At 40.3% G+C, this 26371-nt stretch overlaps 1 protein-coding gene across 1 annotated transcript in view; it reads right to left on the bottom strand.

The window, feature by feature from the left end:
• Nucleotides 1–546: 546 nt before the first annotated feature.
• The window catches only part of obscnb (obscurin, cytoskeletal calmodulin and titin-interacting RhoGEF b), a 60352-nt gene continuing 34527 nt past the window's right edge, over nt 547–26371 (bottom strand). The window contains 44 exon segments of the mRNA XM_055014293.1: nt 547–2979; nt 3631–3673; nt 3901–3994; nt 4798–4927; nt 5053–5155; nt 5355–5522; nt 5636–5749; nt 5871–6048; nt 6142–6300; nt 6380–6547; nt 6703–6819; nt 6979–7138; nt 7322–7492; nt 7577–7653; nt 7751–7951; nt 8655–8794; nt 9655–9711; nt 10842–10940; nt 11074–11126; nt 11240–11273; nt 11392–11610; nt 11769–11867; nt 11975–12007; nt 12150–12347; nt 12431–12555; nt 12676–12757; nt 13383–13664; nt 13868–15196; nt 15420–15449; nt 15666–15956; nt 16289–16540; nt 16543–16560; nt 16681–16956; nt 17167–17433; nt 19614–19886; nt 20044–20310; nt 20568–20825; nt 21286–21564; nt 22071–22337; nt 23328–23597; nt 23994–24260; nt 24495–24761; nt 24896–25162; nt 25820–25891. Coding sequence (XP_054870268.1) covers nt 1866–2979; nt 3631–3673; nt 3901–3994; nt 4798–4927; nt 5053–5155; nt 5355–5522; nt 5636–5749; nt 5871–6048; nt 6142–6300; nt 6380–6547; nt 6703–6819; nt 6979–7138; nt 7322–7492; nt 7577–7653; nt 7751–7951; nt 8655–8794; nt 9655–9711; nt 10842–10940; nt 11074–11126; nt 11240–11273; nt 11392–11610; nt 11769–11867; nt 11975–12007; nt 12150–12347; nt 12431–12555; nt 12676–12757; nt 13383–13664; nt 13868–15196; nt 15420–15449; nt 15666–15956; nt 16289–16540; nt 16543–16560; nt 16681–16956; nt 17167–17433; nt 19614–19886; nt 20044–20310; nt 20568–20825; nt 21286–21564; nt 22071–22337; nt 23328–23597; nt 23994–24260; nt 24495–24761; nt 24896–25162; nt 25820–25891 — 9368 coding nt within the window. The 3' untranslated portion in view covers nt 547–1865.

Here is a 26371-nt window from a genome sequence, read left to right as displayed (position 1 = left end):
ATATTCACAGATTCGGACTTCCAGCATCAATAACTCATTAGATATAGGTTGTCAAAACATAAACGGTGCCTCTTTCCCATTGTTGCAAGGCAGACAATGTGCTACAAGCCCAGTTTTATCAAAAGTAGCTGTCTTTCAAGCTACAGGAATAACATTGGTGTCTATGGAGTGAACAGGGTCCGTCTGCAATTTGCAAAACTGCTGCAACAGTAAAGAGAGACAAATATTCAATAACTTCACTCTTATACATTGTAGTGTCACTAAAATCACTGCAGCCTTCAACTGACTCCTGTTGACAAAGTGTTTAAACAGAAATGTAAATGCTGTAATTTGATTCTTTTAATGAACCATGTAACTTGAATGGATGTGATGCTGGTGTGACCACAGTGCACACGTCTGATGTTGCTCACAGTGGTCCAAGGGACGCTCAGGGAGTTTGTGTGTTTGCTCACACTCATGAAAAATTACAGGGAACATTGCATGTTACACTACAAAAATGCACAATTTGTCTGCATGCTGTAGAAAGAAATAATGAAATTGGTCGTATTGAGTATTTTGCAGTACATTTATTTAATTCAACACTTTGTACTCAACCTTACTTTGTCCAAAACTACACATGTACAGTGCGAGCAATTACAATCTGTTAGTGCTTTCATAGTAATACATAACGTAATCCTTGTAACTGACTGAAACACCCTTAAGCAACACAAACGCCACACATCTTTCAGGAGGAAGTTATTCTAGTCACGTTTAAAATGCATTAAAAAGGGAGTAAATCCAGTGAGCTCAAGTGCTTTGCACAAACATTTGCACTTCAATATAAGGAGACAGTTCAAGTTACTCTGGATAAACACCATCTGCTTTAGAGAAGCAAATACATGCAGGCACGCAATTAAATATGTGTCACTTACACGTGATTATCCCCGTTACAACCTGTGAGTTTGCAGATAATCGCACTGCATTAACAAAAAGCTGAGTATAAAATTCAGTTGACAATTCATGGCAGGAACATGTGCTTCACAATAATTAATGATGCAAATGTAAAACAGACTCGGTTCACCTACCAAATGATTTGTTTGTATAAGTGTCATATTTGTATGAGCTGCTCACCAAAGAAAAACTCCTAAACTCCAACCTAGTAGAGAATTAGAACTCCATAATTTGATCAAACATCTTTGATTGAACTTAAACAGTCACCAAAGTTATGCTGCTAGATTTATCATCAGTGTTGCTTGCTTAAACTGAGTAAAACATGCAGTCATCACCTCATAAATTCATTTCTTGAAAGGTACAAAAGTAAATCCGAAAAAAAGTATAAATACCTAAATGTTTATCTATCTGTGTATGTATACAGCAGCAGCCATCAGGATGATGACGCTTGGATCAGTTAATATTGGTGAATCAAGTTCATGATTTTGTGAAGGTATGTATGAATGAAAATGTCGGTGAATGTTTTCGTACGAACTTCAACTCAATAACAGACATTGAAATTGTTAGTCAGTAGAATGTCAGAGTCATTTCTTGGCTTCTGTCCACCACGTATACTGTACAACTCACACTATATGTTATAGCAGTTGTAACAGAACAGCATGGATCTGAAGCCTGCTTACAGTGGCTTAATTATCCCTACGGTTTCCAACTCGCCCAGTCCAAAGAGACCATCTGACTCCAAACATGTCAAGAAACCAACTCTGAGGATGAGCCTGTTTTCTGATTGGCAACTTCAAAATGGAATGGTTTGTCAAATGTAGTAAATGTATCTCAGGTTAGGATTCGTCTTTTTTTTTTTTTTTTAATCATGCAAGTAGACACATCCCCATTTAAGACTAAGAGGATTTGTGGTGTCAAATGAACTTTGCTGGCTTCTACTGGTTCTGGTAATGGTTATCCCTAATATGAACAGTGACAGGGTTGCCAACTGATGTGTAACCGTAGGTCTGAGTGGACACTTTGGTTTTGAAGCTTCGCTGCCCGCCCTCAACTCTCTGCACCTCTGAGCAGTATGAAGGCTTCACTTCTAGCTTTGCGTGGCTCACTTGGATGGGGACGTGCCTCTCCATCCTGGATCGGGCTCCACTGGCCTGTGGGGCAGCAGATGAGAAAAGGCTACTGGAGAGATGCTCCCTGAAGCGACCGAAGAAGCTGCTCCTCTGCCTCGGCACCATGTCAGGACGCCCGACGTTAAGAAGCACCGGCTGCCCCACCGAAGAACCGCCGACTTCCCTCTGGAGCACAGAGATCTCACAGGGCTTTTCATCAGGAACAGGATGGGAGAGAGAGGCGCCGTAAGTCTCTCCTTCTTCTGGGATGTAATCCTCCAAGTCCTCGAGGGTCAAAACGTGATCTCCTTGTTTCAAGACAACAGGCTCCTGCTTTCTGAACTGACCATATTCATTATCTTCGTCATCAGGTTCAAAGATGACAGTCTGTTGATCCTCCAGATCGTCACTGTCCTCTCCAGCTGGGGTAAGGACAGATGAGACCTCACGTGGTTCTCCAGAAGCAGATCCAGAGGCAGCAGGAGTCTCCTCTTCCTCCCAGGAGAGCGGCTGGCTGCTGATGTCTCCCTGCAGCTGGGCCTGTGCTTGATCCACCAGCTTGTTGTTGGAATTGTTAGTATTTGGGTTTTCCAGTGGAGATCTTCTGGGTCTCGAGGGAGTGGATGCACGCTCAGACCCTGCCGGTGAGATTCCTCTCCTCCTCGGCAGCCTGGGAGACTTATTGACCTTATACTCGATGACCTCCTCTACTTCAACCCATCTGGGCTTGCTATCCATCACCCGGGCTTCAGCGCCCTCAGGCTCAGTGACGTACAGAGTTGGGATGGTGGTCTTTCTTTGAGCGGGCATCCTCTTCTGCCGGGCTGTAGGAGGCTCTGGCGTGGAAGTCTCAGAATGGTGGGCACCAGCAACCGTCAAGCCGGGAGATCTGTGTCTCCTCATGCGTGGGTTCTTCACCACAGTGGTTATAGTCTCTTCACTGGAACAAAAAGAGAACATTACCAAAGCTATCTTCTGTACAAAATACTGGGCTCTTGTAAATCATCCATACAAGTGACACTAAGATATTTGGTAACTATGTACCGAGCATTAAAAAGAATATAATCGCGACACAATAAAGTTATCCAGATGTTCTGTGTTATACTTTAGCTATTTCCTTCTATTTTGTGCATCTATCAACAGCCCACTGAATGTATGATTTGTGATACTGGGCTACATAACTAAAATCTATTTAAGTGAAGTCTTAAATTTAAATGTTAAAAGCAGTGTGATGCGCTGTAGTAATGAAGCTATCAGTTAAAGTAGACAGCTCCCTGATGAAAACAGCCCATCCTTTCATCATCCTTGTGATAGAATCCTTTTGCATTCAGGCTTTAAATACTGCACAATGCATACATGGGGCCAGAAAGAGAGAGAGGCACACACATACAACAGCGATCCACTTCTCTTTAAGTCTATTTTATCTACTAGCAAGTAATGTCTACACAGCTACATAAAGCCACATCAGAGGAACTATATTCTGAAACAAATATCCTCCAGGATTCTTTCTATTGATATGAGCTCACAGACAAGCAATTGTAGTCTACAAACTGCGGTTGAAAAGGCAAACTGACAGACTGATCACACTTACATGATAATGGTTTTCTTTGGTATTTTAGTCTCCTGTTCTGTAACTGAGAATGAAAAAGAATAAATGAGATTCAACAGAAAAAACACAATGGTTAGTTTTACCATTTACCAACTAGAGCTAGAGTATAAGGTTTGTTAACTGATTAAGCATCTTTAAATCTGCATTAAAAGCACAATAATAATAACTTTTCTGCTCAGTCAAAATCTGAAAAAATAAATGTATTTTAGTCAAGAAAGAGTCCCATGGAAAGGATAAAACCAGTGTCCCTACCTTCAATGGTGATGGCCTGTTCACCAGTGCGAGCCACAGCAGAGGGAAGGACTAAATCAGCAGCACACTTAGCGTTTCCCAGGCGGTTGGACAGCTAGCGATAGGAGGGATATATTTTTAGAGTCCTAAATTTGACTTACTGTTGCTAATTGATATCAACTGTCCTGGAATCAATCCTTATCTTTGACCACTGTAAAAATCTGGCTTTGAAAACCTACAGTGACAAACTGTAAACATATTTTTAGAAATATCTGCAATTTTACCAAAAATCCCAATCAAATCATGTCTACAAGAAAACCTGTTCCAGACTGCACCAACCTTAGACAGGGATGACAGTCCACCTTTTAGCATGACAGTGAACCAAAAAATATAGCTAAGACAATGCAGGAACTGCTTCAGGATAAATCTCTCACTGTCCTTTAGTGGCTCTGTTAAAGCCCAGACTTACATACTAGCTGTGAAGAGACCTGATGATGCCAGTTTACAGTTTACAGATGCATCTCATCCAACCTTTGTTTGAGAGGGTCCACCAGGAAACATGGGATGAACTGCCCAAATCCCAGTGTGCAAAGCTTTACAGACTTACCCAAGAAGACTTGAAGCTTTATCTCCTGTCAAAGGGGCTTCTACAAAGTACTGAATTAAAGGTCTGTGTACTTTAATAAAATTAGAAATGGAGTTCTCTGTTATTAAAGTCACAAACATGTCCATAAGCATTTTCATTTTTTTGTATTATGGGTGACTTAACGTGGCTTTAAGTGGAAATGCCAATTTTATTCATTATAATCTAAAAATCAAGGGGTCTCAATCCTCTCAGAAGTGACTCTATATTCTATATACTGTAAGCTGCATATGTATGATACATTGTATATTTATATATATTGTAATGTCACCAACCTCACACTCATAGTGTCCAAGGTCTCTCTCTGTCAGGTTTTTGATTACCAGAACCAGAACCCCACTGCGGAGCTCACTGTAGGTTTGATATTTTTCCTGGTCAGTCAGCAGCCTGCCTTCTTTGAACCACCTTGAACAGGTAAACATAGCCAGGGTGAAGGGCTTTAATGCACAAGGAAGACTTTCAAAGAGTTTTTGAAATTGAATCAAAATATTTTGGCGGTAAAATAAAAAATGTAAACAGAGTGTCCATACCTGATCTTGGGGGTGGGCGCGCTTTGTATTACACAAGTAAACTGAGCGTCCTCACCAGCAACGAAGACAGCATTCCTAATCTTATTCACAAAGCGAGGAGGTACTGCAAGAACCACATCAAAATGTATTACATGTTTAAGCACAAGAGAGGTTGTTCACAAGAAAAGTGTACTGAAATTATGCATTTCCAAGGATTTTTCTTTTAAGTCGACACCCTGACTCTTTACAGATGTTTCCAATGATGCATTATAGTTACAAATGACAACATCTGGTTTTTCAAGACATTATCAGATGCAAGTTACCTTGAACTGTGATTTTTCCAAGAGTACTGGCATTGCCAGCTGAGCTTGTGGCAAAACACATGTACTGGCCAGAATCATCTGCAGTCATATTATCCAGGATCAGGGTGCAGGAACCATCAGGGTCCTCAATAATGATGTGATGAGGATCTGCCTCCACTGTGCGTCCATCTGCACCCGACGAGTATATTCATATAATTGATGAAACAGTAAGTCAGTGGCCTGTTAGTCTGTATATTGTCAAGTGGCATAAATGACTACGAACAATACTGCAAATATCTTACCCTTATACCAGGTGATTGCAGGTTTGGGTACTCCGGTGGCTTTGCAAGCCAGCTTAACAGTCTGACCCAACTCTGCTGTGCAGTTTGCCAGAATTTCTTCAAAATCAGGGGGACCTGGACAAAGTTGAACCACAAAAAGTAATGTCTGAGAGTGTAAAATATAAGAACTTAGTGTCAGCAATAAAACAAAATCTGAGGAAAAAGAAAAGAGTGAGACAGCGTATATCCAACTCACTCCAAGCAGGCATGCTGTATCGCTGCTGCAGTTCTCTGAGGTCTCTCAGCCACGAGTTCTTGATGGTAACAGTTCGAGCCTGTAAGGTGTATTTTCTTACTGAGTCTTCACGTTCATGCCATATCTCAAAGGCACGGTCGTCTCCCTCGACTGTTTCATTTACATCAATGTTATTTAGCTGCAGGATGAAGAACACAGACAACTTAATTTAGGATGCTGAACTCAAAAAGAGAAAAAATAGTAAAAGGAGTGATTGTATCAAAATGCTTACCTTCATCATGTTCTTAAAAACATAAGCCTGAGTATCAGTGTTGCTGTCTCTCTTGGGTTTGCAGATGATACAGTAGTTCTTAAAGAGGAAGACGTGGCGGTGGTGACCTCTAGAGGATGTTCTGATTCCAGGAGCTCCTTCCCACACTTGGAAAGGTCCCTGAATGCATACAAAAACGATCAAACACAGGTAACCAGAAAACTGTCTCATTACTGCAGTGCAGTCAGTAACTACACACCACCTGTCTAATAGGCTCTCCAAGAACTTCCAGGGTGGCAGGATAGTTCTCGATCATGGAGACATGGTGCGTATTCTCAGACCGCTGAGGCAGTGCAGACACCATTGCATAGGCTTCTTCCAGCAGGCAGCAGTTCTGGCCATTTCTTGCCTTATTCCGAATGAGCTCCTGAAGATGACATAGTGGAAGTTTCAACAAAACTGCAGTGATAGTGATTCAGGTCTCAAAGAAAATGCCTTATGTTGATGTGTAACATATGTCCCCCCCCCCATAATATAAATAACTGATCCCAAAAAGACTTCTGTCTTTGTCAAGGCTCTCACCTTGAGGGCAGCTTTGTACTTCTGAACCCTGTCCAGTGGTTGCTGTAGGTAGGCGTTGATGCTTCGTACAGGTGGACCAGCAGGGTCTGCACTGGCCTGCTCCTTTTCAGTGTACTCCTGTAAAAGAAAGAACAATTTGAATAGTTACCCTAATGTTTATGACCAGGCAGCAACAACATAAGTATATAGTAAACAATAAAAAATACCTAGTATGGCAAGTGAAAGTAAATGAGTCTCCTTTAACCCACAACACAGCAGTAATAGCTCTGGTGTTACCTTAAAGAAGTGGTGGACAGTCTTGTCACTGATAGCAGATTCAGCCCGACTCTGACCTACAAGATACTGGAGGTATTTCTCAAAGCCCTCCTTGTTCTTCAGGAAGCACATGGCTACATCATCATCTGTGTCACAGTCATTCAACTTTGGGAGGAATGCCCTACACACAGAATTGCAGAGAGAAATAAATCAGTGACAGTAAATAATATCTGACTTTATTTCACTAAATATCTCAGAGAGCGGAACGACAGTATTTCTCTGGATATGATGCAAACACACACATAATCGCACTCTTTTTAAAAATAGCACACAACAGTGATTAGTAATGAAGAGTTGAACTCACTTGCTATGGAAGGACTTGATATCATCAATGTTCCTGAAAATGGCCTCCTTTTGGCTGGTGACATCAGGCGGTGAATCGGGGCTGTCTGCATGCTTCACATGATGGGAAGTAAAGAAATCCACCTCCTTGACAAACTCTGATTCTCCACTTATCAAATCCTGGATCAATTGGCTAGGGACATGAAACAACAGTTGGTTGTGGTGCATCCTTTGACTGCATAATTTTCTTTGGGACTGTACATGTGGTTTTACTCACAATAACTTTCTCTTGTACTCCCCCTCGGACACTTCCTCTACATTTGTTTCAGGAAGGTCCCCGGTATCAGCGGAGAGCTGTAATACACATTTTGTAATTAAGAAAATAAACTAATGCTGATGAAAAAGTCCCATTCCCCCTCAAAGAATATGCTGCTATGGTCTTGAGACATACTTTGAGTTTTTTGTCCAGATACGCAGGTGAGACCCAGCCTTGACGTGATGGTGTCGTTTTAGTGGGTTTGGTCCGAACTAACCACTTGAGTGGATGAGCAGAGTCCAAAACCTCAACATACTGTCCCTCCTTTAGAGAGATGGAATCTTTGCTTGCCATGGTGGGGTTGTAGTCAGCTGTTGCCACATAGATGTCAAACATCTAAAATAAAAATGAACAAACATCTATTTTAATGACTTTTTAATGATTTTAATGATGCACATGGGATTTCTCAAAATGCCTTGACGACCTAATATAAATCATGAGGAACTTACAGGATGCGATTAAGTTAACTATTCTAGTACCACCTTAGTTCCTATTGCAACTGTACTTGAAGAAAACTTGTACTTGGGAAGAATTTAGCTAATTTCTTAAATTAAGAAAATTAATCAAGTATTCTTAAATGTAGTGTTGCAAGTAAATACTTGCATTAAATCTTTCAAATCTTATGCCCCTTTGTTATATGCAGGTCTGTGAAATATAAACTGTATTTCAGGAATTGTTCTGTACTAGTAAATTTAAGAATAATTTTTGATACTAGTGTTTCCAGTGGTTTTGCTTTAGGCTTAGATAAGTTGTCGCCAACATTTTAGCTCTTTATGTTTATAAGGTGGACAACACATGACTAAGTACAACCTTAAAACATACTGTAGAAGTGAGTTAACGTACAACTAACTGAAGAGGTAGTCACTGCATAACACAATACTAGAGGTATATTGTACTGTGCTGTGTTGCTCTGTGCAGGTGTATGCTTACCAGATTGCAATAAAGGTGGCTTAGCAGTAACTATGACCTTCATGAATAAATTATGTTCCACCCATTCTTTCCAACAATAAACTAGATGGATAATTTTCATATATCTCACCTCTCCCCTGGCATCCCCTTCATCGGACTCAGAGGAGGAGTCAGCAATGAGGGAGGGAGGACGAGAGCGACCGTGATGAGGCGATGGAGAAGGCGTTTTGGTTTCATCATCACTGTCAGCACCTGGTACACGTAACGAAGCTGGGGCAGCAAGGTAGGAGGAGGCAGTCAGAAGAACACCCTTCAAAACTGCAAGGAACTAGAGCATGTCCCGTTAGTATAATCCATCCTTTAAAACTTAATTTGTCACTGTTATGTGTCATAAAAAACTAGATGATAAAAAAGGTGGTTGTCATACTGAAATCTGCTATAGATTAATCTGTTTTTGGCTTAAATTTATAAAGCAATTATTAGTATGCTCTCAGTTTGGCAAAGCTTAGCGGCTTACCGGTAGTACCGGTCAGCTTAAATTCACATTTCAAACAATAACTAAACATCAACAAGTGATATATTTACCTGGTAATGCTACCATTACCCTGCTGCATCATTTTAGATTTTATATTAAAGCAATTACATATTTTTTGGGAAGTAAAGGAAAAGAAGAAAATCCACAACAATCATTTCATTTTAATGCTTTCCTATGTATTACTCCTGTGTTAGTATTGTAGTAGCATGCAAGCACTGAAAGCACTTATTCCCAACATACATGTCTGCTGGAGAGCATGTATTCCAGCTATAAGCTGGTGAAACTTCAATTGTCAATACAAAATCATTTTGAAAATATTTTCCAAAAGACGGGAACATGTATTGATGTAGAGTAAGGATGGATAAAGGGGCACTGATAGGTTGAAAAGGGAATGTTTTAAAAATTATAGTGGTGACAGAAAAAATGAAACTACACCTAAATATTGAAAACGTGTTTCTTTCCTGAATGTAAAATGAAATGTAGACCTACAGTAAAATTGCTTCATCAAGTCATCTTAGCCATCTAGTGCTACAAAAATATCTCAAAGATAAAATGTATATTAACTGTGAGATGTTGATGCACTTGGGATACATACTGGTTGTTTTGGGCCAAGATTTCATCCACTGGAGCACTTCATGATTCTGTAAACTGTCTGCATGACAAATTAATGTTTGGATGAGCATTGAATTGGTGTGATTTATAAAATGATGGATGTAAAACTGGTTAGAAAATTATGTCTGTATGAAGCATGAGGGGTTTTACGTCATATGTATAAATAAATTAAAGCATGCTGAAGAACAAGCACTTGAACAGCAGGGAAGGAACACTCCTCTGTCAGGTCAAAAGTCATATCCAAGAATTTAAGTGTGAAAGGATTCAGATTAAACACTCACAGTTCTTGAATAGTCAGAATGAATTCAGTGAATTCAGTCAAACCCGATGAGAATATAATAAACACTGAACAGAAGCACATAAGCGCAACATAAAATTTGACAAATTTTCATACTTTCAGCGTCTTTAGTTGTAGCAACTAGAAAAGGCAGGCATAGCAGAGGGAATAGGAAGGAGGGGCAACCTCCAGGTTTTTATTCCAACCACAGATGACACCAGGTGATTTTAGAGATATAACATCTCCATCTGGGTTAAGGTGCCATCAAGAGTGAAATCATCTTGTATGATGTTTGGCTGGAATGAAAACCTTCAGTTTCGGGGGTGTGGATAGTCTTGGTTGACTGTCTCTGATTTAGAGTATGTTATTTTGTCAGTTTCCTTGCTGCACGTTTGATGACAACAGAATTTTATAATTAATAAAAAAATATATAATATGGTAAAACCTTAACTCCAGCGCTGGATGTTAGTTGTACATGCTACAGACACCCACATGTGGCTAGCTTCTTCGCTAGCCCTGGAGCTGAAACATCTTCCTGGATGGTTTCTCTAATACCATAGTAGATACCATACCTGATCAATGTAAACAAGCTAAGACAACATATTCAACAGTACTTGTGATTACTTTAAGCTACTGGCACACTGTCAAAACTTCAAGCCAGCAATCTCCAGTCAACTATTAAACTCTTGTTTTATCTTGGTTTAAAACCAGACTTGAATAAGCCTGATTAGGTCACTTCCTTTCTGGAATGCCCTGTGGACATTATAAAATAGCTCAGTATTTCTTGAAAATTGCATGTACCGTACACTGTAAACTGTGGCTAGAATGTCTTTCAAAATATAACAACTACATGTTTAACTTCATAGACAGAATAGTTCACAGCATACACATACCTTGGGTGATCTTCGCTGATACCATTTCAGTGATCTGAGAGGTGAGTTTCATGAGGAATTCCTCGGTACCTACTTCACCGAGGTAGGGCATTTTACCCTCTTAGGACATGCACAAAAAGGAAACAACGGCATAAATCTGGTAGTATTTACTACAAATAATTTACAATACTCTAAACATCAGACAACACTACTAGAGACAACGTACGTCAGGTTATTAGGTGATATGTCATACCTTTTCCTCTGCCAGCTTCCTCTTCTGGAGGACTAACTGTAATTCCAAGAACCCTGAGGAGAATTAAATGTAGCATTTTAGTGTCATGTATTTGAATGTAACTAAATTGTACTTCAATAGGCACATCTTTTTATGTGAAATGTCTTAATCTCAAAGAAGAACTTACTCCGAGGCTACGGTTTCTTTCTTCGGGCGTGAAGCTAGAGAAAGGGGGGTTGATGTAAAATTAGAGACAAGCTCTAGGCAGAACTTTGCTGAGTATTTTCTAGTTGAAGAGTGTAGTTAATAACCATAGCATTTTAATGTAAGTTTCCTTACTGTCATCCACCTCGAGGTGAGCAGTGCAGATGGACTGTCCTGCTCTATTTGTGGCAATACAAGTGTAGGCACCACTGTACTCTGTGCCCACGTCCATCAAGATGAGGCTGTGCTGGCGTCCAGAGCTTGCTATTTTATATCCTTTGGTTTCAGGCTTGATCCACAGGACATCCTCCAATGATTCCTCCTTTAGCCAGGAGACCATTGGAGTAGGAGACCCTGAAAAAATACAGAGTATGGAGAACTTATTACAATTGCTAAATGATGGATAGCCTGGGAACTGGGCTGTGATCCTGTTCAGATGGGAAACACAACTTGGATCTGGTGTTTAAGGATGAAATTAAACGATGAAAAGGAAAAAAACTAAACGAACAAACCTTCTACTTTGACAGAGAGAGTGATGCTTGCTCCTTGTTTCACCTTCCTGTTGCTAAACCTCTCCAGGAAGCGGGGTGGCACCAGGGGCACTTTGGGATCTGTGATAATATAGTGTAACACAAGAGCAGAGACACGTTCAGTACATTATTATATCTGCTGAAGTGTCTGAACTTGAATCAAGCTTGTAGACTAAATGTCAAATTACCTTTTTTATCTTGTGGCATAATCTCCCCTGGGTCTGTTACAAAATGCAATCAGTATTTTATTTGTAACAATCTCAACAGCAACTTTGAAGTGTTGTAAAACAATGTATTCCATACTATTTTTGCATTAGATGCTCTATTTTATATAGTCAGCTATAAAGGCATTTGCATACATACTCAAGACTATCAGTCGGGCAGAGGAGTAGGCAGAACCAGCTACATTGCTGATGTAAGCAGAGTACTCCCCCATATCCTCTTTCTTCACTTCCATGATCTCCACGCCATGAACATCTCTTTCTGCTGACAACAGAATCCTTTTTGAAGGTCGTAAAGGATGGCTATCTTTGAACCAATATACTCTGGGTTTGGGGAAACCTGGAAGACAATGAATATTTCAGAAACACCTTCTTAATTCATGTAATGTCACTTGACACTGAGGATAGATCAAATAAACCTACCCTTAACTCTGAGCTGCATCTTTGCTATAGGTGAACCTGGACTGACATGGACATCATGAAGCTCCTCAACAACCTGTGGCAGCTGATCATCTTCAGCTACAGACTCAAAGGTCTCAGTTTCCCTGCTTGAAGACAGCAGAACAGTATACCCCCAGTAATCAATATCTATAAATAATATTTTATTGTCAAATATATTCATCAATATATTTTTAAATATTATGTTACGCTGTTCATAGTAAATTCACCTGGACGCGTAGCCCTTGGCACTGACATAGGAAGATGTCTCAGTGGCATCAGCAGCAGTGTCATAATCTGAGCTGCAAGACACTGATGGAAAGGATTGACATATTATAATATAATGCAATGCTCAGTGAAATCAGGGACAATATGTGTGACAATGTATACATGTGACTGTATAGTTTTGCTAGCTTTGGACTGATTATATGCGGAAGCTTTTGCAACACTCTGCTGTTCTAATATGCTAATTTATTTTTAAGAAATTGGTGCCATGCTTTCTAAAATAACTTCAAAAGAAATTCCACTCAATGCTGCATCCAGCTGTTGGTTTCATGTGCAGAGGGGAAGTAGCAATAGTTAAAGCAGGAGACTGACGTTTGACCATCAGAAAAACAAGCCTTGCACCTCATAATGAAAACACACCATCTTATGTGTTGTACTATTCAGATTCCTTCTGTGGTTGAGTTTAATCTGTGATGAATTTTTATTCTATGAATACAAAATATGCATATAAAATGTTAATTTAAATGCTTTACAACAAATTGAACATTTGACCAATTCTGTACAAATAAGAGAAAAGTGCAAAAAAAACCCTGCTCAACATATAAAAGATACATTGCAGTTTTTAGCCATCAATGGAATTAAATGTAGCCAATTTTCAATGCACATTTAGAAAACAAATTTATATTTGTGCATATAATGTATGTTGACTTACTGTCAACCCTGAGCTCCGCTTTAGTGGCTGTAATGCCACTACTGTTTTCGGCCGTGCAGCGGTAGACACCCATGTCAGTGGGCAACACAGAGGTGATGATGAGTTGGTGGCAGCCCTCCTGGTCTTCATTGATCATGTAATGATCATTCTCCTCCAGCAGTTTACCATCCTTATACCAGCGAACAGTGGGCAGGGGCTTGCCGATAACAACGCAGTCAAAGCTGACTGGATAACCGTCTGGGACATCCTGGCTTTGTAGCTCCGTTAAGAAGACCGGGGCAGCTGGGCAACGAGAGCAAATAGTTAGACAGTAAAAAGAATAAACAAACTGACCACATGAAGTCTGAGTTATTGATAAAATAGATATTTACCTTTAGGATATTGCATTTGGCACAAAAGAAAATGTATAAGAGGAGCTGATATTGCTAATTCATAAAAACTGTATAATGATTATAACAGAAGAGGCTCTCCAATGTGTTTCTTACCTGGAGCTCCAGTCATGAAAGCAGGAGGCGGTCTATCTTGTGTTGGTGTCTGTGTTCCATCTTGCATGTAGCCCATCTTTCCAATCCGCAGCTCCACTTTGAGAGGCCCTGCTGCCAGAATGGTGGTCTCCACAGGGACCCCATGGACTGTAAACATCTCCTGGAACCTCTTAGCAGCAACCTCAGCCTCTGTCCGTGAATCAAAGCGAATGTAGATGTAATTGTCATCTTCACGGTAAGAGTGAGGATCTGGGGGACGCAAGTCTCCTTCATCTGCGCTGACAAATGGTTCTTCCTCAACATCTGGTGGGAGACGTGTGCGTAACAGGCGCCTTAGGCGTCGGCTTGCCTGCCTCAGTGACTCATCCATCTCACTACCGGAGGAGCTCTCAGGTTCACTGTCTGCACTGTAGCCTACTGTCAGTGGACGTCGCCCCGATGACTCTCTCATCGTTCCTACAGTCACCTTGCCACTGTGAGAAGTTACTCCAAACTTGTTCGTAACCTCACAAGTGTAAACCCCAGTGTCCTTAGTGGTAATGGCAGTAATGACCAGAGAACAGGTGCCATCATTGTAAATATCAATATGATGATGCTTGCCATCTGTCAGTAGCTCTCCATCTTTCATCCAGCGTACCTTATCAGGTTTACCATCTGCTATGCATTCAAGTTGTATAGTACCATTAGGTTCTTTAGTCTGGTCTTTGAAGACATCTTTAAACACAGGACGCATGTCTTTACGGGCTTTGTACCCCTTGAAGGCAGCCTGAATCTTGATGGCAGCCTCTCTGAGTTCAGGCTCATCCTCTTTACTGATCTCCACGATGCTAGTCTCCTCTGCAGACACCTGTTTTTTATCTATTTGTTGTATTGTCATTGTTTTCACCTCACTTTGCTGCACTGTTCTCTCCTCTGCCATTTGGAAATGTGCAAAGAATCTGTCAGCGGTCATAGTCTCTGTCTCATTGGTCGCTGTGACAGCAGTTGTGCTGCTCTTTTTGAGGTAAGATACAAGTGTTGAACCCCGAGACACAGACTCATCCTCAGAGGTGGTGCACAAATTGGATTCTGTCTGCTTCTTAGACACAGTGACTGTTTCTTTGTCTGCTGATTTTGTTCCCACTTTCTCTGATTGAGTCTGTTCTGATTTCTTCTGACCACCTTTACCGCCCTCTTCAGGCTGTTCAGAGATGGAATCTAGAGTGGGCTCTCGACTCATGCGCCGTTTCTTGGCTGATGCTTCCCACAGCTCATGGAGATCAGCTTCTTCAGCAGCTTCAGGAGGCAGACTGGGCTGTCCCAGTATCTCTGTGTCTACCTGTTTTACATCTATATGTATAACAACAATGGAGTTAGTTTCCTCATAGCATAACACCTGCTTAAATGTTGCTTGATCCTAACTGTAAAAACTTATTTCAACTTAGCATGACAGACATTTCTAAATGTTTTCATTTTGCTTGAGGAGGATAAGTGCACAGTGGTGTTTATTACAGTAGAACTTATATATATGATAAATATGAAAAAAGCAGCACATAAAACAACACTGTCTTACCTGGGCTACTTAGTGGCTGTGTAGGCACCTCTGTGTTACAAAAAAGAAACAGATGACATTGAGGATAGAAACATTCAAATTATTTTACTTTGCTTTACCACATCACTGCGAACATGCTGAAAATATGTAATTAGACTTAATAGCTATATGTGAGACAAAATAGTGCTGATTGGGCAATAATAAGAAAAATGCCACAGCAACTAAGCAAGCACACTATTTTGTGGACTAAAATGCACATCAACTCACCAAGCTGTACAGTCTGAGGGAGCTCGACAGGCTCCCCAGTTCCAGCTCTGTTGATAGCTGCCACTCTAAACCTGTAGCTGCTTCCTGAGATAAGATTTTCAGCTACAAATTCTGTGCTACACACAGGCTCAGAATGACATGGAAGCCAGAGGGCACTGTCTACCAGTCGCATCTCCACCCTGTAGCCCAGAATGGGACTCCCTCCATCATGTAGAGGTGTGAACCAAGAGAGGGTGACAGATTGTTTAGTCTTACTGAGGACTTCCGGATCTTCTGGAGGATCAGGTACAGCTGTTGAAAAGGAAAAAAAAAACAGAAGTTAGTTTCTCTTATGAACACTAATCAAGGATTACATAGATTGCAATGTTGAACTGTCATACTGTTCTCTTTAGCATCTATCGGTATAAACATTCCACATGGAGTACATGACAGAATAAGTGAGTAGGTGGAGGACAGTCTACTAACCATGGTTACATGAGTATTATCTCTACCACATTTGCAATTTAAAACCAAATTCAAAATACACAAAACTGAAAGATTAAATATATTACAATCAGAAAAGGCTTTAACAAGTCAAGCCTCACAGCACTGAATCTTAGCAGTGATGGTCATCCAGCACTTACTGATGATGGTGAGCTTTGCCAAAGAGAGAGCATCCCTAGCGGCGAATGTAATTTCCTGCTGGGGCAAAAGAGGTGCCTGTCTCAGGACAAGGCGATACGAACAACCATCAGCCCTCATAGCCCAGAGGTCACTGGGCTTGAGCTCAACTCCGTTAGCGTACCAGGCCACTTCTGCCACAGGGACAGGCTCAGTCAGCTGAACGCAAAACTCAGCCTTCTCTCCCACTGCAGCCACTCTGTCCTCCAATCCTTCACAATGTCCAGCTGCCAGCCTTATAAGAGGAAAAAAACACTCAAAATGCTGTCAATTAAATTTTACAATCCACAATTCAGGCAAGAAAATACTGTGACTACAACTTCAAAGTCTTATGGCGTTCATTTGGATGACTTACCCTTGATGGAGAGCTGGGCAGATGTAGAAGCTGTGCCAGATTTAAAGGTCACTGTGCAACTGTCTTTAACATGCAACTCTTTCAGCAGGAGCAGATGGCGACGACCACTCTCAAATAACACAATCTCAGCTGTGGGGGATTCTTTCACTGGTTTTCCATCAAGAAGCCAGCAGTAATCTTTGTTCTCAGGACGGGAGAGGGCACACTCAAACAGCGCTTCTCCTCCATCAAAAGTTTCCACATCCTCCAGACCCTGAACAATGTGAATGGGTTTAGCTGTAGAAAGCAAATGGAAAAGGAAGAAAAAAAGAAAGCATAATCAAAAGAGAAAGAAAGCCAACTCTTTAAAGTTTTTGTCAACGAAGAACACAAATCTTGTGATGATCAGTAAAATATCAGTTTATTTGACCAAAGGACTATTGGGTGTAAGAGAGCAGAGGAGATTCCCTAAAGCTTGGTGCTCTTTCCATGTGGAGGGAAGCTCACCTTCCACATGAAGTGAAGCGACCACGCAGGTCCCCTCTGCCTCACAGGAGTATGTGCCCTTGTCCTCAGCGGACACACGGCTAATGTACAAGCGAGCCACATTCCAGTCCTGCTCCACTACCACCCTTCGGCCATCAGGCTGCAAAGGTTGCCCATCTTTCTTCCACTGAGCCTTGACTGGCCTTGAGAACTGGCAGATGAACTCAGCCGGTTGGTTTTCAACCACCCGAAGGTCCTCCATCTCGCTCACCACTTCAACTGTGGGATCTGGGGTTGGGTCAAGGGGGTCATAGGGTCAGGGCTTGGCCGTTTAGATGTAAAAATATAAGCAGGACATGCCGACTGACGAATGGGCTTTCTAACCCCCAAAAGCATATTGAAGTGTACATATATAAAAGCTATTACGTATGTATGGATTGTACAATACAATGTCTTATGTAGCATTGTAATAGATTTTAATGTATATTTAAATATCCACAATGACCTTTGCATTGAACTATGTGAGATCTCAAGGGGTCAAAAAGTCCAACAGTCATGGTTCACAGTAACCATCACAACCAAGGGCTATGGGGTACTGGCGGCTGGCAAGAGAGGAGGAGAGGCTGGATAGAAATGCCAAACTCATGGTATGTGTAGGAGAGTTAGAGGTTTTAGTGCAAAGGTGGGATGGGGCACTGGAGGTGAATGAAGGATGAGTATTTGACAGCAGCTGGCCTGCATGGATGGGTGGAGCAGCACTTTACACGTACAACATTTCACTGTTGATTCACTTGGTCTTTACAATAAAACCTGGATCAAGCATCACTGAAGCCAGGCCTATAGTACATATTTCACTGAATCCAAACATCAAATAAGATTTGCCCATTGTTTACGCTACCAGAGGGTGAATACAGTTAGGGCTGCACAATTAGCCATATAATAATCACGATCATGCTTTGACTTTTGACATTTTAAGAATGCCTGACTTACAACAACAAATCAAAACAATCTATACTTATTTCCTGCATCCCTCTTTTCCGTGTTGTTGCAGGAAAGAGCACTTTCACTGCATAATTAAAGCAAACCGCTCACAACTTTCAATATGAGTACATAACAGATTAAAAATAGATTAATTAGTAGTCATACCACTGAGTAAGTATCATACAGTGTAAATGAGAGTATGGACACGGCTTAAATCTGGGTTTAAAATGTAAGGGGTCATTTATATGACGTAACATCAGGAGGATATTAAAAAAACACAACAGATGTCTGGACAGCAGCATGAAACACAATATATCAGTGGTCCAGAAGCACCAGCTAACTTAGCCACCAAGAATGCTAATCTCTAGGATAAAGATCAACCAAGCCAAAAGGAATTGATAAAGACTAGAGGAAATAAAGTTAACAGTACTCATCAGTGAAGTCAAGTGAGTTTCAGTACAGAGGTTCAGTGTACATCAAACAGTATTGTCTGCTTTTTTTGACATGCTTGAATGTGAACAATGTGAAACTACTATCAAAAGATTACTGTTGACTACAAAACAACACATTAAATGTGTAAATAACAGCAATATAATCGTACTGCTAACAAAAGCCATTTTTCAAAGGTATTGCAGGCATTTTTGCACTTGATTTTTATTAATTAGACAAAGGTGCAGAAGTGGTGGCTGCATAGGGCATTTTTCTTACAGACTTTTGTTCTCAAGAATCAAGCTAACAATGCTGTTCTTACAATTTTGCAATTCTATTCATTTTCTAATTAGTCAACTTTATTTCACATCACATTTTGATCTTAAGATTTGTGCAACTCTGTTATGATGTGACAGTAATGGTACTAATTAAGGTACTACACTGTTGCACAAAATGGGTAAACATTTATAAATGATTGTGATCTCAGAAGCGAAAAACATAATCGTGATTATCATTGTATTATTTACGCAGCCCAAAATACAGCCCATATTCAAGATTTATAATACAAAAGTAGAGCTGCACTAACTAAAATCTTTAGGTGTTAGGATGCTACTCAACTATGATAAGACATTGTTGTGGTGCTGCACCCAGTCGTATGTTTTGATTATACCAAAGCATACACCATGAACTCTACTGTTATTCTTATTAAAGAAATGCAAAACAATGCTGCTCATGCATGATGAAATACATAATGTCAAAATGTCTGTCATTAATCCATAAATGAACTCCAAACTTATTTATGGAACCCAGCAGAAAACAATCATAATTCATGGTATGTTCACTCATAGCCTTTATGAAGAATTGCACCAGTGTTTTTGGTAACTGCTAATGATCAAGTAGATAAGAGAACATGTTAGCCTCCTGCCCCTACTGTTCTACTGATAATTTCATATTGTGTTCACACAATTTTAAATGAAAAATTCAAATTCTGCAGGGTCTATGACAGACTGAGATACTGCTTATCTCAGTCTGCAGTGAAAATCTTTATAATATGATACCTTTGACTAAGAGCTTGGCTGTTGACGTTAAACTGCCAGCTTTGAAGGTGACAGTGCCAGAGTCATCTGTCGCCAGGTTCTTTAAGGTGAGTGTGTGGATGTGGCCCTGGCTCAGCCCTATTTCACTAAAAGGGCTGTTCTCCAGCAAGGTGCCATCCAGCCACCACTGCACCTTGCCAGACACCCTACCAGACAGCTGGCAGGAGAAAGTTGCCCATTCTCCGACAAAGACGTCAGTGGTCTTAAGACCACAAACAATGAAGACTTCTTTCACTGTTGAGTGAAAAATAAACATATGTATACACTGAGCTTCAAACATACTCATTACCAACATTATACCAACTCAGCTGACAAAACAAAATGACATCATATCAGACTGATAGAAAATGTATTGTCGAGGACAGACGCAAAACTACTGTAGGGAAGCTACCTTGCACTGCTAAAGAAGCTGTAGTGAGCTGGTCTCCTGCATCACAGGTGTAGTAGCCACTGTCTTCAGGCTCCAGGTTCCGTATACAGAGCTCTTGAATGCACCCTTTCTGCCTCATCTCATGCTTCTTACCGGGCTGGAGGACAATGCCTCCTTTCCTCCACTCAACACGAACACCTGGTTTAGACAGCTCACAGTGCAGGGTAATATCATCACCCTCTACCGTGTCCTGGTTCTTGAGCTCTTTCTGGAAGAACGCTGGGGCACCTGGTGAAAGTTTAAAATGGAAAAGTTTGACATAAGATACTGAGATGGCAAGTTGGGCATCAGATAGTTGAGATGACAAGAGAAACATCCTTGAGGACTTTGGACAAAAGTTTTGTTGTGATGCCAGACTGGGTGTGTGGTTGAGGGAGTGGAAGTTCAAGAATATTTCAGTTGTCCAGATCAATCCTATTTTGGTCCAGTCTTGAATTTGATCAACAAGAATGAGACTTGTTTTTATAAGTGGCTTTGCTCTTTACCTTCCACAGTCAACTTGACATCACACTGTGCATCTCCAGTGTCACAAATGTACGTTCCTGAGTCCTCAGGCACCACGTTGTGGATACGAAGCTGATGGAAAGCAGCATTCTTCCTCAGGTCATACTTGAGACCTGCCTGGATAGCCACATTGTTTCTGATCCAGGTGACAGTGGAGTTGGGATCAGAGATGGTGCAGGCCAGAGTGACAGTTTCACCCTCTAATGCCACAGTGTTGTGCGGCTTCTCTAATATTAGCACTGTAAATATGGAAAACGAAGCATTTATATGCACCATTTTCCCTTTCACCAGCTATACACATACATATGAGAATGCATGCACTGATTACTATTTACTATAAGACATTTTACATATTAAATAATCAGGCGTTTCAAAGAATAAAACTGTTGTAAACTATTATGTAAAATTAGCATTAAATTAAGTATTAACAACTATTCTGCTATAAGATATACAATGTCCTTTAATAAAGTATTAAGCAGTTAAATCTGTTAAGTTTGTGTCAGCATTGTAATTGCATTTCTTTTAATAAAAAAATGCTATAAAATATATGCAATATATATAAGAAAAATAGAAAACAATTTTAAAAGTTATGGTGATGATGAAGCTGGCGCCAGTAGATTTCTATAAAAAAAAGTTTGGCTTTTGATGGAGATGGATATGATAATTAAAAATCTCTAGTGATTATGTCATCTCTTTTACCTTTGGGTTTCTCCTCCACCAGAAGACAGGCCACACTCTTCTCCTCTCCCACTACGAAAGCAACATCCCCTGATTCATCTGAGGTTACCATCTTCAGGGCTAAACGGTGCACTTTGCCCTGGCTGCTCATTTGATTCAGATCATTATTTTGAAGAAGGTTGTCTCCCAGCCACCATTCCCCACTGGTGACACCTGAGTGCGACAGCTCGACCTCAAAGACAGCATCCTGCCCAGTGGTCACAGTAATATCGCAGAGTTCTCTGATGATGCGCACATGCTCTGAGAGTAAAAGGCATGATGGAGGTCATATAGCAAATCTCAGCAGAGCTTCCAGATTTAATCATTATGAGGGTCTATTCATCACCAGAAACCTAATTTTAATGCATACTTAATTGTTAATTTTCAAGTTTGATCTCAGAAGCATGTATGTTGTGACATGTGCTGCTCTGATAACAACTGATTTCAATCGTTCTAGGTTAATATATCAATTAAATAATTACATTTAACATAAAGAATTTCTCCTTCACTGTGTTACACATGCTGACTCCCACCACAAAACAGACAAATACCAATTAATTTGTGTGAAGTCTGGTAATGAGCAAATGTCAGCCCAATTAAGACACTCACAACTCTATCACTGTGAAATACAAGAGAATTAGATTGCTTAGTAGGAGATATAATTTGATTCAATCCATGATAATAGAATGGATGAACAAAAAGAACTCCAGGGAGGACGAAGACAAGTAGAGACAAGAGACACACATTAGATGAAGATGTGCTGTTACCTTTTACAGCCAGTGTAGCAGTGCTTTTCTTGTCTCCTGTATCGCAGGTATACTCTCCACTGTCCTCCATGGCCAGTTTGTGTATAACCAGAATGTGTGTGGTAGCTCTGTGCTCCATGGTGTACTTCTTCCCATGGGTGAGAACTGTTGATCCCTTCCGCCAGGTCACCTTGCAATCAGGGCTGGATGTCTCGCAGGACAGGGAGGCTTCACCTCCTTCAGTGGCCTCTTGACTTTGCAGCTCCTTCTTGAATAATACAGGTGCAGCTGCCAGAAAGACCAATTTAATAGAATGAATGATTTAAAAAGTTTCAGTTGTGAACATGGCTACCACAAAACACACTGCAATCAATTATTTATACTCACAATTCCAAAGTTACACACCATCAAGCCGCTTAAAACAGAACATGAAACCGCTATTAAGACACTTATTCATCTAAACTCAGCACACTTTAAAGCTCGAGGAAAGACACTGAAAGACTGAATAACAAACAAACAAACTCAGTAATCAAAAAAATTCAGTCTTTTCTCCTTGGACAAATGACCTAGTTTATAAATACAACAGAATGTGAAAAATAAATAAATAGTTGAGGTGTAAATACTGTATTTGTTCATCTCTGAGCACCATTAAAAGGATTAATATACAAATACCCAATTCAAACCCATTTTGTTAGACAGAAGGCAGTGCACAGAATGACTGGACTAACGGTGACTGAAATGGGGGAAGACATGCAACAACGGCCTCAGCATGAGTCATTCAGGAATGTTGTGATAAAAGTACATGGTCAGTGTATAAGAAAAAAAGAACAGTAATGACAATGTAAAGGGCAGAAAATTTGCTGTAAAAAAGAACACATAGAAACATATTGATCAACATGACCAATATGCCATTTTAATACTAAGTGAAAAAGTAAGATATTGTTTTACTTTAAAACAACAAAACATGAATGTCTATATACTGCCAAATATGGCAGAATATGTAATAAACTGCATATTTTCTTCAAATGCACAAGGATGAAGAATAGATAACAAGTCAGTATAAAATGAAAAGTAAGTCACAATAAAAAGGGAGCTCGATGAAATCACAAGAATTAATGGTTTGTGTTTTTGAGAAAAAAATTACAAGACAAAAGGGTGTCCCACAAGGAAGATGGTAAAGAACAAATTAACAGAAGACCAAAATGTTATTGGAGAAGGTAAATGGCAAACTGAATCCACTCATGTTTGAAAAAATTAAATGTTTACTATATCCCTTACCTCTCACTGTCAGAGAAGCAGTAGAAGTGTGGTTTCCCACAGTAAATGTGACTGTTCCTGAGTCAGCTGCAGTGACACCTCTGAGTGTGAGACTGTGTGCCCGTCCCTCGTTCTTGATCAGGTTCATTTCATTATTCTGTAGTGGGACATCTTGGAGTTTCCACTGAGCCAGAGGCGTCTCCTCATGAGAAACCAGGCACTCAAAGCGGACATCTTCACCTTCATATACAACACAGCTCTCCAAGAATTTCAGTATCGTAACCTCGACCTCTGCTTGACAAATACATATTGTGAAGTTCAAGTTGTGCAGTTTTTGATTATTTGAAAAGATTTATGCTGAGCTGCTATTCTGAGTACCAAGTGAAGAAAATCTAAATATAGTGGGTTATTGTTTGTGAAGACCGAAAAGAGACAAGCACAAAAGATGGGATCAGTGATCAAACCCAACAGAAAAGTGTAAATGTGAAAACTCGAAGTGAAAAGCAGGACACACGTGGTGAAAAATAAACGTTTAAACAGCGTTTTTAGATGTAACGTTGATGCACTTCATGCTCAAGCATTTCTTTGTGAGAAGGTGGTAAATAAGACAAGGTGAGGTAGGCCACAAAGAAGGATGGGACACCAGTGGGTGCATGAAATGAACAACCTTAAATAGAGAAATCCTACCCTGCACAGTGAGGACAGCTGAAGTCTTGTGGCTGCCTGTATCACAGGAGTATTCTCCGGAGTCAGTTCCCTGCAGTTTATAGATGACAAGCTCGACTATAGTCCCTTCCTGTTTCAGGTGATACTTGCTGCTGGATGTCAGCACCCTGTCACCACTCCTCCAGACCACATTTGCTCCCGGCTTTGTGGTCTCACAGAGAAGACTAGCACAATCTCCTGCCTGCCTTTCAAGGTTCTGCAGGTGGGTTTTGAAAAGGACAGGCTTGGCTGTGGGAAATCACAGAATTGAGGAGAAAAGTTGAGAAAACATGAGAGCACTATAAATTTCGTCCACACTTCATAAAACTAATGCATATGTGGGAACACATATGCATTACAGTGAGAGGCAGAGGGAAGTCAAATGGTGCATTTTAAGTGTCTAGTTTTGAATCTTAACCCTAAAATCAAGTCACAAGTCATATAAGTATTCCAACTACAAACAACGGGTTGCGGCGACCCTACCCTTCACAGCTAGTTGTGCAGTGCTTCGATGGTCACCAGTGTCACATGTGTAACTCCCAGAATCCTCTGGTTCTACATCATGGATTACTAAAGTGGCCAAGTGTCCTGTTTGTCTAATCTCATACTTGGCACAAGGACAAAGACCAAGTTGTCCTTTCTTCCACTCCAAAGGAACACCAGGTTTAGAAAGCTCACAGTGTAATGCAACACTGTCCCCCTCATCAGCTGCTTGGCTTTCCAGCTCTCTTGTGAAAACAACTGGGAGAGCTGATGAACAAAGAGAAATAATGTTGTAACTATGAAGTAAGGAATTAAAATGATGGTGAGATAAAGAGAAATGGACAATGAAATGAAAGACTTGATGAAAGAAGACAACATGGGATAGATGGTCTTCATCCTACCATTTACTACAAGAGATGCTGAGCTTATTGCGTCCTCTGAAGAGCATGAATAGCTTCCTGTGTCTCCACGTCTCAAATCAAGGATCTGTAGCTCATAACTGAGTCCTGTTTGCTTCATCTGGTACTTTTCTCCACAACTTAGGACTTCAGTTCCTTTCTTCCACTCTATATGTAGTCCAGGTTTAGAAAGCTCACAGTGCAGAGTGACACTACCTCCCTCCTCTGCTACTTGACTCTCCAGATGCTGAATGAATACGACTGGAAGAACTGGGGATTGAATAGATCAAAGAAGGTGTTGATATGTGTTGTTGTAAGCCATGGGCTTTCAGAATTGGTACCAGATGGAGATTGTAGTTGGCTGTGCAAAAATGTTAACTGGTAACTTACCTGTATGACTAGAGTTTTTTTGCTCAATTAAAAATTAATGTATAGTTGCTTTAATATATACACACATACACTAAATAAACGAAAATACAGCAAATCTGACACTGAAAAAGTGAACAAGATCCAATCAGGCTGAATACACAGCATATAAAAATCCAAACTGAAAACACAGCAGTAGAAAAGGAATAAACACTGACAGGTGCCACAAAAATTCCACACTAATAAACAAAGTGCAGTAGTAATACATGAATAATAATGGATTTCAAATGAATAAAACCACAAAGGATTTTACTCAACTGATAGTTGCACCAAAAATGCCAAAAATATTCTAAATAATTAACTGCCAGTGTGCAACTTCCAGTTCATCGGCCATCAGGAACAAATGAATCAGACTTGTGACAAAATCCTTAAGGTACAGGGAATTCTATGCTGTCACACCCTATGCTTTAGCAAAAGACAAACATGTGAGAAAAACCTACAGCACAAAGAGAGCCTGTACAAACTGTCCTCTTCAAATTTCTCTGTTACACCAGCACATACCTTCAGCTTTCATTCTGGATTCCTCCTTCTCAGCTTCAATTTTGGAGGTCACTGCTGACATCTCTACAGCAACTGCATTTATTCATAGATACAAGTGTAGGTTTTAATTCAACTTACATATACTAGAACTTGAACTTGACCAACACACTGAAGACTGCAACAAATCAAAAGCAAATTGCCACAAATCTTTGAAAGTCACAATGTCCAAGGAAACACAACACCATTTTCACTTGATTTCAGTTGTTTTCACGAAGAGTGACACATAAAAGCGCTTTCATTTTTCAGATGATACGCATACTCATGCAATGTGTGGGAAAGAATTTTCTTAAAAAACACGCAGGACAGTGCCATGACAGAAGCTTTTTCTTCTTTGCCAAAGGCAAACAACATCACAACACGGGAGGATGGCACACATAGGGCCATTGTTCTATTGATTTAGCTTTAAAAATGTATTTAAGTTAATATAAAACAATAAACAACGAATGTCCCACAGACAATGAACAGCCAAACACATATCGAGATGCATCATAAAAACTAAGGAATTGCATTCGA

Source organism: Amphiprion ocellaris, chromosome 10, assembly GCF_022539595.1.
Source record: "Amphiprion ocellaris isolate individual 3 ecotype Okinawa chromosome 10, ASM2253959v1, whole genome shotgun sequence".
Lineage (NCBI taxonomy): Eukaryota > Metazoa > Chordata > Actinopteri > Pomacentridae > Amphiprion > Amphiprion ocellaris.
Note: the sequence above shows the minus strand (reverse complement) of the source record. Positions and strands in the feature narration are given on the sequence as shown.